Source organism: Apus apus, chromosome 10 (genome assembly GCF_020740795.1).
Source record: "Apus apus isolate bApuApu2 chromosome 10, bApuApu2.pri.cur, whole genome shotgun sequence".
NCBI classification, from domain to species: Eukaryota; Metazoa; Chordata; class Aves; order Apodiformes; family Apodidae; genus Apus; species Apus apus.
The window spans coordinates 6,722,814-6,737,974 of record NC_067291.1 but is presented as its reverse complement, the minus strand read 5'-3'; the positions used below and the strand labels follow the sequence as shown (position 1 = coordinate 6,737,974).

Sequence of the window (15,161 nt, the reverse complement as noted above, 5' to 3'; positions counted from 1 at the left end):
CAGCTATAGTTCTAATTTTTGTTTAAGCCAAAACTTACCTAATCCATAATATATTTTTTCTTTATTTCAGCTATTTTTCACAGCGTTTAGATTAACAGTGAATTTAGATTTTTGTTAAAATACCTTTAGATACACCTGCTTTCATACTCAGCTGGGAACATTTTATTCATAGTTGAGATGTGTGTCTTGTTATGAATGCTATGAGTACAGAAAGAGCTTGTTAAATATCTTCCCTACCAAAAGTAATTTAACCTGGCTGTTATAAACACAAACTAAATAATTACTGTGATGGCAACAGGTTAAACATGTCTAGAAAATTACTGCATGCTACTGAGTGATAGCATAGATTCTCACGAGAGTACAAAATCTTACTTCAATCGGATTCAAGTAAAATATAGTGAGCTGAAGCTCACTATTGCTGCCCCACTGATTAGCTAATGGAGTTTTCTTTATTGTCAGACAGTTGTTCACTACTTTTCTCAAATACATGATGCAAACACACTGTTTCTTCTCACTTCTAACCGCACTGTGAAGAAGGCTGCAAGGCTTTGTAACACCTTTCAGTTATTACAGTCCAGAAAAGATAAATGCTTGGCGCCTCATCAGAACTGAGCTAAATGTTAACCACAGAATTGTTCACAGAATCATTCTCGTTGAAAAAGACCCTTAAGATCATCGAGTCCAAATCACTCTGGGACACATATTTCTATAATCACTCTCAGTCTCGAGTATGGCAAGAAGCTCAGCACTTGATCAGGCAACTTATGTTGTAAACTGAGTAAGATCTTCAATGCACCAATAATGGTTTCTAATGCACACTCTGACAGGGTAGGAATATTAAAGCAGCAGAAGGGCAACACACAATTGGATTAAATTCCTAGAGAATGAAGATCTTCCATACCTATTTCCCAAAAGCTGTAGTCTTTTAGTTTGTATTTGTGCATTCACACATACAGGCCTGAGAGCCACCAACATTTCCATGTTAAAACCTGTTCAAAGACAAGAAATAATACTGCACTCTGAGTTGTCTCTAAAAATCCCCGCTGTCACCCTGGTTGCCAATGACCAAAACCAAGAGTATGCTACTGCAACCTCAGCTTTAGTAACATACCAAACATAACAGATTAATAATTTATTCAAGAGCTCTTCTCCCATCTCTTAGATTCATTTCTGTCTACACTAACAGGAAGATCCCATAAATCCGATACAGGGAAGATAACACTTCTCATTTAAATTGGCAGACTGAAATTCAGGGTCTTCAATTATGACTATTTATCTGTCTCTTTTTAATCAATCCCTGTTTCAGTGTTTTCCAAGTTCATGGCCTACTTAATTACCAATTATTTTACTTTCAAATTAAGTATCAAGCTTACATTATTTAAGGACCACAACTCCTAGGGAAAATATCTAACCACGATTGGACATGTGAACTAACACTCAATATATTTCAGGGTGTTATTGATATGCATCTTTTCCAAGTCCAATGAGTTTCAACGCTGCATGTTTTTCATTTATAACCCTGTCAAAAATCCACAAAGTAGCTTCAGAGGTTAGCAGCATTTCCTGCTTAACTTCAGAGAAGACAGCAACAAACCCCACCCTAAATACCAAAACAAAATTGATTCCCTTTACAACGACTTACTGTCAGATACAGTTTAGGATAATGGATACTTGAGAAAGAAAGGAATTTTTTGGTAATTTAGTGGAGAAAGTATTTTCTACTTTCATACTAGCATACATCAACTAATACTGATTATCTTATTTTGTTTTGCCTTTCTTTTTCCATTCCTTTAATGCATCTTTCTCTTGACTCTATCTCACAAAATCCATTCCATGTGTTTGCAAGTATATGTTCATTATAGGTATTACTGTTATTATTAGGTTTTAAAGCTCTTTATTCAAATCAGGTGTTATTACATATTGCTTTACTTCTCCAGCAAGGAGCCAGGCCTTTCAGCTCATCTAAGGCAGCAGAATTCCAATGGCATCAATGGCACCACTGTCATTTGCAAGCTGCTGAAGATCTGTCCTTGCTTGTTTGAACAGCAGCTTTTTTACATCCACAAGCACGTAGGCATAAAAGTCAGCGGAAAGTTCAAAAGCATTTTTAATTTTTGTGCACTTCTTTTCAAACACTTTCAAAGTTATTTGGGCAGTAGAAAAAACACTTCATTCAGCCAGGCTCCAAAAGTGTTTCATACAGTTCATTGCAGTAGGAGTGCTTAGCAGGCATTTTCAGGCTGCTCCTTATCCTGCTCACAGGATCGTGAGGATTCAATTAATTAATGTCAGAAAAACACTTTGAAGATAAGAAGCACTTTCTGTGACAATTTTCTCAAAGAACCAAGGAGCTTTTGTTTCAACAGCCAAATTCTGGATGGAGGCATGAAATACAAACCCCTATACTGGTGGATTTCGACAGAAAACACCACTGGGAGAAGGTGAAGGAGGGCAGCCTTGCACAGCAAGAAGTTTTGGTCACTCTTCCCATGTACCCTCTGGAACCACTTAACCACGCTGAATAGATTTTAGGTGCTAAACAGCTACACTGCTATTTAGTATTAATTTTAAAAGGCAGTGTCTTGAAATACTTTGGGAACATTTTAGTGTGCTGTAAAAGTCTGGGAGCCTTTTAAGGGACAAGAAACCTCAGAGGCTCTGCTTATACTCATAGGCAGTAAGTATGCAAAAACCATGCACAAGATGAAAAGTCTGTCCTGTTATTGCATTCCCTCAGAAGATTAGTTCTAGGATTTTTCTTGTATTGATTTGGACTCTGAGAAAGCTGGATCATTATGACAGTCAAGAGGTTCAAAATAAATATTTAACTCAAATCCAGCATCATTTCTGCTGGGTATGCAAATATGCAACACTTTGGTAGCACCCTCACTTTCACCTCCATTGTGAAACCAAATACTGTGCAAAAGATTAGTATAATTTATCTGATATGCAACATACCAAAACAGAATCTGTACTTCAGACTCTTAAGTAATTCAGACCAATTAAAAACATTACCATCAACATTAATAATTTGCTTGAAAACCTCATCTTCATAGTATAATTTAAAGGCTTTAAGTTTCCAGAGGCAGCACAAAGGCAGGCCTAAGGAATTTCACTATTCTGCACAATCAGGGAGAGTAGAAATTTCACCCTTGCAAGTGGTGGTACTGAACTGCCTTAGAAGGAGAGAACAAGAACTGAGAACTGCAACTTGGACATTTAAGTCTTTTTTCAGTTTTCAAGGAAAGAAAGCAATAGGATGGCTGCTTTATACTGGAGGCTGAAAGAAAAAGCACAGGCTGGTGGCAATGCATAAGTTACCAGTTCTTGTTAAAATCTAAATCCAACAGCAATTTGACTCTACAGAAACAACACTGAACCAATTTTAAGACAGGAATACCAGAATGAAGGAGCAACAGATGACTGGCATTTGAGCAGATGCTATTGTCAGTGCTGACTGTGAAAAGAAAGCAGCAGTCCATGACTAATGATGCTACATTCACCAGGAAAATCTGCATCCTCAGATGTATACACAAAATATACTAAGTAAATACTAAAGAAAATGTTAGACTTCATTACACAGTAATGTTTTGTCTGTTCTACCACTGTATTTCTTTGTTTTAGTATGCAGCACTCAGCTTAAGATTTTTACCTTACAATTTAACATTTAATTTATTAATTCTTTAATACTAAGGAGAGTTGAGGGTCTCTAAGCTTATTTAGACAGTACTTACCAGAACCTGCAGAATTAAGGCCACTAGAGATGCATCTAACTAATTCTGAAGTTAAACTGTGGCTTTCTTAAGTGTTCAAATCTATGAAATAATGGTCTGTCTGGTTTCACTGTTACAACAACATTGTGTTCAACTTGTTCATATGCTTATTTCTCAGCCTGTCAACTGAAGGCAAATAAAGGCGAAGAACAAAGATTCAAGCTGCACCATCCTAAACAGCTTTTGAAAAAACTACTTCTGTTTGTTGTATGGTCATCAGACATACTTGTCTCTGGGTTCTGGGCACAGGCCTCTCCTGACACATCAATTCATAATTTGTTATAAAGAAGCACTCCAAAGGGCCACCATCAGTACAAGGTAACTCAAGGTTAATCCAAACACATTAATAGAATTTTGCATGTTTATATTTTTAAATATAACTAGCTTAAATATAACTAGGTTCATGACAACATACTAAATGAAAAATACACTACACTTTTTCACAACCCAACAGAATGGAATAAAATCCTATGTTTTCATTTGCAGTTTTCCAAAATCTGTCTTCTGCCTAGCTGCTCAGAATTGAGCCCACACTAAGAGGCACAGGGAAGGAATCCTCTGTTCCATTAATAAACCAGTGAATCTTTGCTTATAGATAACTGGCAAAATCGACAGCTTCAATGCACAATACCTCTCCCTCTGATAGAGCTAACTGCTGGTAGTCAACAATAAACAAAGTCTGCTGCTCATTAGAACTGTAAGAACAGATTCAAAACCATCAGTGAAGAACTGTTTTGAACTAGAGACTCAAAAGCTTTAGGAATTAACTATGACGTGCTATTAAGAGAGACAAGGGTTATAGGAAAAATTAATTTCTCACTGTATCAATAGATACAGTCTGAAGAAACTGATATGCTCATAAGATGGACATGCTTTTTTCAACCGACACGTTGTAGACATTTTTTTCAAAAGTCCAGTTAATCAAAATGCAACAGAAAATGATGAAAGTTACAATCTCTTAACACCAATTTAAGACTGCATCATGCTTCTCAACCTTTTTTTTTGTTGTTGTTGGCAAGGGACAACTAAGAAGGGCATTGTTTGTAATGTAAATTTAAGCTCCAACTAATCCATGGCTTTGGCCTTCTCCAGCATTAATTAGGCTTGAGGAAGGAAAGAAAAGATATTTGGTAGGAAAAAACAAAAAAAATAATCAGAGGGAATTATCATTTTGGATATAAAACCTCTTCTAGCTCTGCCAGACAAGAAAAAAATCAATGCCCACAGTCCTCTGGAGTATGAACATTAAAGAAAACGATGAAGTGCTATGATAGAAATTCAACAGTAAACTTATAATTCCACTTATTGAAGGAATCTTTATTCTGCAATCTGACTGAACATCTGCAGACACATTACACATTAAGATGTTGTTGCCTTAGGTCCTTATAAGCAATTTACAAGACAAATGATGGGGCCTCTTTCTGCCAATAAAAATATATCTCTTTCCCAAGTTTTCCAAAGTTCTGGTATTGCTTATCATTGAAATGTTCTCACGCTCTGGTTTGAGTCCTCCTGCTCAATGGAACAGCCCTGCTCTTGCTCCTCCCTGAGGTCTACCTCCCTTAATTTCAGTGAAACTGCTACACAGAATCCTCATTTTAAGTTACACTCAGATGTTCTTTGCTCAGTACCAGCTACAGATAACGAGTTTTATAGGTTTGGAGGAAACAGGTGTGGTGTTTATAGGTGTGGTGGTCACTCATGCCAACCAACTGATGTTGACTCAAGGCTGTGTATTATTTACTTCAACAGAAGTGCTGGTGTAGGTGAATGTATGGGAACAAGTAGCTGCAGCTGGAGTATCATGCCTTTAATAAATGCCTTTATTAGCATTTTGTGGTTATGTGTGGCCAACAAATACCCAGTTTTTTTATCTTGGTGTCCCTAAGCCATGTCTAGATTAGCAGTGCAAGCTGGTAACCTTTGCTCAGTAGCTCACTAAAAACAAGTTCATAATCTCTCAGCAGAAATTCACCTGTCCCAGAACTCGGAGCCACACTCCTCAGATTTTCAGAATTAGAGCAGTTTGACCGTAACACAAATATATAAAATAAATGGAGCCATGACTGTGGGGTAACTACTGCTGCCGTGGGTATAAATATGAAATGACGATTGGGTCTGCATGGCTTCTAAGCACCCAAATTTTTCTGACACAAGTGTCTGAAGTAATATTCAATAGCAAACAAAGACAATGGGAAAGTTAAAAAATAAAGGATAAAGTTTAATCTTCCTTGACTAACTTAATCACACAGTCTGTAAATCAACCTTTAAATCTCCGTATATACTGTATATTAGAAAAGACTTGGATTTCTTCTGGAATTTAATGCTGCAGTATAAAAATATTCTCTGCAGATGAAATCTCTTTATTGGATCCAACCATGAAGCCACTAATCATGTAGAATTTCGACTGGGTGATTATTTTACTAAAAGAGACTTTATAAAGGGTAAAAACCAAAAATTTTGAAACTGCAAAGTTCAAGGGGGAATAAGAGAAGCAACAGCAAAAAAACCCAAACAAACAAACAAAAAGTGGTTTTTTTTGACAGAATCAGACAAAGATATAAGAACACATTCTATCTGACTAGATCATGGGATGCTTAAGGAACAAAAAAAGGTTTTTTGCTCTCCAGAAGAGAATTTTGCTTGGAATAAAATAAGATTAAGGAATCAAAGAATGCTGTACAGAAATATCTATGACAATTGAAACCAGGTTCCCAACCATTTTTTCTCAAGTTTTGCTGTGTAGCATTCGAATGACTATTTAAATTAGTAACAACCTCTCCTCTTGGCAAGAGGACGAAATGTGTCTTTATGCAATTTGGGAATTTGCCTGTGGATGGTTTATGGACTGACATTGCTCATTTGTTATGTATAGCTAAGTCAGAGTGTAAAATTCTTTGTAAATTAAAATTTTCAAGAAGTAAAAGGAGAAAAGTATTGGACACATGACTAGCATGGTAAGATCACTACACCTTGACAACAAATTTAAAAAAGAATATCCTTAGTCAAAGTAGTGTTTACTCCAGGTAAAAAACAACTGAGCAATAGATTATATAAGGGACTTTAATCAACTCAAAGAACTTCCACAGAGTACATTACAATTCTAAAATGTCCCTTGTTGGCCACGTTAGAGACAAAGGGGAAACAGTGAAAGTAGAAAGTCAGCTGCATTTGTGAGAGGAGAATCTGTTACTGAATATTGGTCACTATCATGAAATGTACACGCCAAAAGATGCTCTATTTACATACACTGTACAGAAGAGCTTAGATTTTTTAAGATAACCTTGAACAAACCATGTGTTCATATTCCAAATGGTGTGCACTAAAACCAGAGTTCAAAAAAAGTACTTTCATGCAAACTACTTGATGGTTTGGTCATCAACTAGGCGACAAAAATAACCTAAAGCTTTGAGATCTAAAAATTCACATTAGTTGGGTTCAGACTAATAAAACCTGTTCAAACAGCCCACCTCTTTAATTTTTTAATGCATTTTTTTAAAATTTTGTATTCAAGTTCCTTGGTTCTGTCCATAACTGGAAACAGAAGTATAATCAAAACACGTGAGAAAGGCTGAAATTAAAGACTTTGGGATCTGACAAGAAGCAGGAAATAATGAAAATCTTGCACTCAGTTCTCCCAAGGCTTACAGGCCAACGAGGTTTGCAAAGTTGTATAAGCAACCGGGTTGCTGGGGGCTTTACAAGTGAAACTCAACGACCAGCCTTTCTGAGTTCCCTCACCCTATTTTGCATCCTTCTCTTAATCCCTTTCCCTTCCTTTCAAAACAACCTTTCCATATTTCAAGAGAAGGAAAAAACCACAACATTCTTTTAATACAGAATTTATGAAACAAGCACCTCAGTGGGACTCATTGCTGCTGGCTGTTGTTCAGATGATGTATTTGCAGGGCAGATCATCAAAGCAACAGCAGGCTTCAGCTGGTGCACTGCTGTTTTTATAAGAACACTGCTTACAAGCAAATGGTAAAAACAAAAAATAATAACACCTCTGTCAAATGACGACAGAACTAGAAAAACACAGGAAATGAAAACATGATTTCTATGAGTTTCAAAACTAGTCATAACTGCTATCATCGAAGAACAGGTATGAGCCCAGAAGCCTAGCTGATGGGGTCTGGAAGCCCAAGATGCAACAGGAAAAGATGCATAGGGAAAAGATGGAAAAGGCCAGGAAGCTGTTTACCTGGAAAAGCAGCAGCATGGATAACTGTCTTTGAAGTTCAGGCCTAACCTAGGGCTATTTGTCAGCAGGTTTCTCACAATCAGCAAGTGACGAGAAACTCATCTAGAAGCAAAGGCGAGCGACGTGCATAAGATAGGGGTGAAAAACTGTGTTACAGAACTCAGCTCAGCCAGTAAGGCTTAACCATCTCCCTGAGGGCAGGGGAAAGAGTCCTTCCACCACCCAGATGAGTAACACTGTCTTTTTTGAAGATCTGCCACTTAATATATAAAAAAAGAATAAACCAGCTTTTAAGAAAACATTTCTTTTGTATGTTTTCAAAATGTGCCTGGAACCCTGCAGACCACTATACAGAGCATTAGATATTAGCTGGCTGCTTAATGAAGCCAGAAGGGAAAAGGTCACCTTGGAATTTACTATAATAAGATAACCTCGCCAGAAACTCTAAAATGTAATTATTTATGCAACACCAGTATTGAAAAAATATATGGTCGGCAAAGAATAATGTCTTAAATATATTCTGGTTCAACTACAGGTCATTAGACTAGGTAAGACTCTTGTGCAACTTCAATTCAGTGGAGTTGAATTCATTAGCACTAGGCTTGAATTTCATCCAAAGTCTTAACAACTTCAAGGGTTTTAGTAAGTGATCACCCTAGCCAAGTAATACATGTTGGCTACAATAAGATGAACATTTGTTTAGTGAAAGAAACTCTCCCTGCAGAAAATAAATTTGAAACTATCTTAAGGACAGTAATTCAAAGGATACGTAAATGTAGGCCAAACGCTGACATAACCTGCAAGGTGAAATCACCTTTACAGCTTCAGGAGTGCTCACATTGACTTAGATTGTCTCCCATCCTATGCCTTATGTGAAGCTCTCCCACCATGATTCTTCAGTCCTGGATATTTTTTGATATTGTTCTTTAAAATTTGATTATAATGTTCTTAAAAATCAAAACCTTGTATAGGCTTTTACATGTGAAAGATCCAACACTCTCTCTGGCATTGTGTGTCCTAGATCACAACACTACAGAAAAGACTAACTCCCAGAGTGAACCAATCCATGTGACAACACACATACAACCCTGGCTAGAAAGCCTAAGCAGTAATCTCAATTATCCTGTAACCTAGCAGTACTTTTAGGAAGAAATAGTTTAATAAATAGAATATAATCACTAATTCAATTAGTATACAGAAGAAAGCAAAAAGACTGTTAAATGTAACACAGTGAAAAATTCATCCTAGCTATAAAAATAAGAGTAGGCTGTAGGCCTCACACCCACTAAAACTACAGTCTGCAGAGGAAGACCATGAAATGAACAAAAATCACAAAAAAAGTGACTGTCAGCAATTAGTGTAATATTCACTCATGTGCACTGGACTGGGTAGTTGCTAAAAAATGCAAGTTGTCTGGTGAGAGTCGGAGCTTCTGTGCATAAAACAACAGCTGTGGGAAAGCATTTTCTTGGATAGGTCAACATTAGGCACTTCAGTATTGAGGCTGTTTTAAAATCCATGTTGAGAAAGACAAATCTCTCTAGAGTTATGCTAGTTTTTAATTCAAGGCATAGCAATGTAGAGAGCAATGAATTCAAATTATTATTCATTCAGATAATGAATATATCTACAACTAAGCAAGCAATACCAACTAAACTGAATTAAGTTAAGTGAACAAAATCAGAATCTTCTCTGCTTATCAGGTCTCTTCTAAAACTGACATAGAATTGAATCTTTTAAGGTGGCCAAAAATTGGTTAAGCTTCTATTTCGGTTAAGCTGGCCAATTTTAGAAAATATCAACCTAGAAGTAAACTCTAAAGCAGTGCAGAAAAAGACTGAGAGTGGAGACAAGGAGATAAGGCTGAAGCAAGTAAGTAGAAGCTATCAACTGATATTACCACTACCATATTTTTATAGGAATGCTTGATTTTGTAAACATTTTAAAAAAAACCCTTTCTGCGTAATATTTCCTGACTCTTCAGTTCAGAATTCATGAAATAACGACACAACAGATTTGCTAGCATACCTAATAATCAAAAAAGCATATTTGAGGAATATTATTCAAAATGTTCTGGTTAAGTTTCTATAGACATTCTAATTGCCTCCTCATATACTAATAACTTACTAAGAAATTGCCTTATGGTTTGAACTTGCTGTGCTTAATTGCATTTCATTTAAAAAGTGATTCCTTAAATCTTTTCTTCACAGTTTGGAGCACATAGTTGTCTGTACAAAGAAATGTCTTTGTTGTTTAACTCCAGCAGAGAACAGGCAAGAGGACCAAGGACAAAAGGTAAAAAAAACAGTTATTCTAATCCAGATATTGTAATTACATAGTTTATAAGTAATGTATTCAGTACGCTGTGCGTATGAGAGAGACACTAGTGCACAGACTGACACATATAAGGATCACATATGATCACATGATAGATCAGTGCTTCTAACAATGTTTATATTCTAAATTTTCTACCAGTGTTCTAATCTAACTCCTTCATTTACTGTAAATTCGAATCTCTAAACTGATTTCAAAATGTAATTTTAAGCTCAAGTGCTGCTAGCAATAGTTCATGAGAAGTTTTTTGAATGCTACCTGCTGCAGGGAATGCTGAATCAAAATTTCTTCTTGAAAATCTTTGCAAAGCCCCTTTAGTATCAGCCACTGTTGTTTTAATAAGACAAATTGTTTAAATCCATATTCATGTTCAGACACACCAATATTAATAATATTTATTATTTATATTTAATATTTATTTATTTACAAAAGGAAATATGTCATATATTCCCTGGAGGAACTGTAAAGAGCTGTAAGAAAATGTCACTGAACAAAACACATTTAGAATCATGGAATGGTTTGAACTGGAAGGGACCTTTAAAGCTCCTCTAGTTCCAACCCCCCCTGCATGGGCAGGGACACCTCCTGCTAGACCAGGTTGCTCCACGACTCATCCAACCTGGCGTTTGTAGTCAATAGTACTCAGGTAAGGAGCAAAATGTTAAGACTTGCTCAAACTCTAATGTATATACTCTCCCTTCCATAAGCCAGCTCACAAACAGGTAGTGCCCATGATGGCAGGCAGCATAGCTGGTGTGGTTTGCCAAACTGAACTTCAAAGTTGTGTAACTCCAGATGCAGCCAACTGCTCTAGAAGGAAACTGTTACTTGAGTTATGGGACAGATTCTTTCCAAGTAGAATAGGTTCATTACATGTGGCAAGTGTGTTTCAAATCTAATGCACTTTTAATCACTGTCTCTTTCACTCTGTATTAAGCTAAAATTTAATTTTTACTACCAATACCTCCTTCCCATCACATTCGCTTGCTGTTGAAGCTATGGATATGGGTAACAACCAGCTTCTCTGAATTAGGTTCTCAAGACCCACCATGCAAAAAAGGACCTTCCAAATAATCACTTCAGATTCATGTCATTTGGTTTAAGATTTTGCCATTATCTCAAATCCCACTCCCAAAGATGCTAAAGTATTCATACTCAAGACCACACGTTTTGCAGCATAAGTGCTGTAACATACTGGTCCCACTTAAGGTATTATGCTCCTACTTAATTCAATGGCAAGCTTCCCATTTCAGTATATGAGAACTGGCCAGCTGATGATTACCAGTGGGATAAAAAGTATGTCTTTGTCTCTTTCTGCACAACACTAGCATGTGACAGAAGTGTTTTGCCAATGGAAAAGTCTGTACAAGGTCAGCAGGGCTGTTGCTGAGAGGTCTAACACATCAGCCAGTGAGAAAATATTGCAGAAAACTACTTTGAAAAGCAAGTAATTCCATACATATCTGAGGACAGTGCAGTCTGTAGCTTCATTTACACTTTACAGAGTCTAACCTTAAATTGTCAGAAAGGGCTTTTGCTTCTAACTGTAAAAACCATACTAGAGTAAATATAGAGACTGATTAATACACTAATAATAGTTATTAACAGCTATTATTTAGCAGTCTGAAACTGGGCTCCTTTCTGAACACACACACCCAAGAAAAAAAGATGCTTCCTGGGGAATTTCTGATCCACCTTATGGCTCTACATGACACAGCTCATTTTGGCTCACTACGAAACAACAGTTAATATCACAGGCCATTCTCCATTTGACTGTAAAAAAATGTCCCTTTATCAGATTGACACTCTTCCTACAGTAAAGATATTAAAGAAATGGAAAATCTAAGAAGATTTTTAGCAGGGAGAGTGGGTGTGCAAGAATAAGACAAGATTGTACTTGTTCTGTTTAAATTAATTCAGAAACAGGAGAACATTAAAAAACAAAACAAAACATAAGAAAACAGAACGTTGCTGAATATTCTTTCTAGGTATACAGAAATAAAATAATAGAGATCACTAGATGCACAAGAAATCTAAGATTTTGTAGTTTTTGTGAAAAGCTAATTACTTAGATAATTAAAAAAAAATGTTTAAAGTTCAAGCCTTCTGCTTATTACCATAAAGAGAAACCAGAAAATACCAGAGTTGAGTTTTCAAGCTTCCCAGCTCTAGCACTGTTATGTGCACTGTAAAAATGTGCATGTCTAAATTTTGAATGTTGTTTTATCAGTGAGAAATTTGTGGACACCAATATGCCAAAAAGCAACCTCCCATTTACCACTTCACTCGTCCAATAAATTGATTGATAAACCTTTCTATAGTTTCACTTTTCCTATCTGTTAGAACATGTTCAATCCTGTCCTGGTGCAACTCACCTGCCTCAATAAAGCAAGTTTATTGTGTAACAGTGTAAGCAGAGAGACTGAAGTCCTTTTAGCTGGAACTATAGTCTCAAGAATTCCTAACAGGGGAGGGAGTTGGCACATTCAGCAGAATAAATCCATACCAGCAGCTTAAAAATGAAACATATGAAATGGATAAAAAAAATAAAAATGATAGCATAAACCCAGAGCTCAGGGCATGGAGTAGCATGGGAAAGAAGAACTGTGCCATTTTCCCATACATGCCAACAGCCCGGTTATTTCTAAGCAAAGAATGTTATTCTTTTTCTGTCCTGCCCATTGCAAAAATGTACAGGACATTTTAACATAGTTATGGGAATTTTTCTGGCAGCTGTTTTCAGATGCTGGCATGTCAATTACATTCAACTCCATGACTTTATTTATTAATAATGAGGCTACTTTCGCTATCCTGTCAAGTAAGCTGCCTTCTCACCCATTTTCTACTGAATGTACAAGTATCTATTGAAGCTCTTTAGATAGAACTATTGTTTTATTTTGTCATCAAACATGGCAGTGTTCATGAATACTACACAAAAAAAAATGAATGCTAGCATATATAGGTGTATATAATGTATTAAAAATACATTTGGATGAAACTAGGACAAATTAGAATTAACAAGATCATCCCATAAGATCTGACTTTTGGTTTTCTGTGGGTAGCTTATATTATTTCTTTACTTGTGAAGAGTTGCTTTTTTTGGTAAAATCAAGGAGTTCACAGAACAGTTCAGACTGTTCACCTCAATAAACTCCCATCTACAGGCAAATGTTTCTACAGAACTAGCTACAACTCCCGCAGGAATTAGGGAGAAGAAAGCAGAAATGAGGAGAGAATTCAATAGTGAGCACTTTCTTTTCTTGTACTTGAGCAGTAGCTGAGATACTTACCAGCCAGAAGTGAGAGATAAAGGAGCTGTCAAACACGAGTATTTGAAACTTCCAGTAGAGCTAGGTAGTTCTAGTAATAATTACACCCAGCGAGCAAGAGAAGTCTCATGGAGCTCCTTTTTTTTTTTTTTTTTGCTATGGCAATTTTTAAGACAGATCTAATGATGGACTGACAGGTTAAGAGAAATTTAAGGGCACAGGACAGGTTTTACACATCTCAACCAACTCCTCTCTCCAGCCCACTCAGCAGAGTTAGCTCCAAAGGAGAAGTACAAATGTAGGCAAATTAAGGGCTTTGAAACGTGGGAATACGAGAGGTTACAACAGGGAATGGCACAGTTCACAAATGCACACAAAACAGACACAGATCTGCAGAAATTCTATATAATCGCTAATTTGCAGCACACTAAACAGATCTAGAAATATACCACAAATTGCCATGATGCTACTATAAATATTCCAGTATCCACTGTGGTTTCGAGTTAAGGACCTGCTACAGAATACACAATTGTACAAATGACCTTGCATTCTGCAGATACTACCTCAATACCACATTATCTCAATACAATTTTGATATTCTTTCACTTTAAAATAACTGAAATTTTTGGGCAACCTGAAGATGCTCTTTTCTCCTCAAGCAGACTTGATAGGCTTTACAGAGATGAGCATGCCACTTGGCTGGAGTCTTGATCACTCAGAGAAGGATAACAATGTTGAAGTGTAATCAATCACCACAGTGGAACCAACTAAGAGGAAACACCAAACCTGAGTCAGACGGACAGGGAAATAGATGGTAACAGGTCTACAATGCTTGCCATGCGAGACCAAGCTGGAATTATAAACTGCCAGTTAGTTCTGATGAAAATGCCTATTTAATGATTTCTTTCTTTTTTCCTCTCTTGTCCTCTCTTGTTCTTGACATCTATTTCACACTGTTTAAATGCCTTTCCTGGAATAACCTCCACCCAGTTGTACTAGCACACAAAGAATTCTTTATTCACTGAGATGCAACTTACCCAAATAGTTGTTGCTCTTTGACATCTCAGTAATGTTGATTTTAGTAGCTCCTTCAGGAATTTCCACTATCTTGTGGTAGCCAAGATTTGTTAGCGTGTGTTTGAAAACTCCAGACACAACCTTGCAAGCAGTGTTGTCCCCTCCACATATTCCACACTTGTCAATCACTTTGTCTGAACCCAGATAGTCATCACAGCCAATGCTCTGCAATAAAATAAATAAAATAAAATTTCTTTTTGCAAATTCTTACAACTGCGAACTTTGGACATAACATCCAAGGACAGTATGATTTTCACAGAACATTCAACCCTGACAAGATTGTGATTGTTTTTCCGTATGCAAAAAGGCAATAAAACCCAGAGGGTTCACAGATCTGGGGACTTCAGCTGACAGGATTTTACAGCCTGTTATCAGAAATACAAGAACATACTGAGGAACCCTAATGCATCGATCACTGCTGATTACACCCTTCTCAGCTGGAACAAAAGCACTCCTTAACATAATTCCAGTAGCTGCTAGTCAGAAAACAGGTGAAGAGCTATG

General features: G+C 36.7%; 1 protein-coding gene across 3 annotated transcripts in view; it reads right to left on the bottom strand.

The window, feature by feature from the left end:
- Nucleotides 1–15,161, bottom strand: part of THSD4 (thrombospondin type 1 domain containing 4) — a 258,772-nt gene that overhangs the window by 46,979 nt on the left and 196,632 nt on the right. For all 3 annotated transcript variants that reach the window (XM_051629018.1, XM_051629020.1, XM_051629019.1), the window contains one exon: nucleotides 14,618–14,822. In XM_051629018.1, coding sequence (XP_051484978.1) covers nucleotides 14,618–14,822 — 205 coding nt within the window. The remainder of the gene's footprint in view (nucleotides 1–14,617; nucleotides 14,823–15,161) is intronic.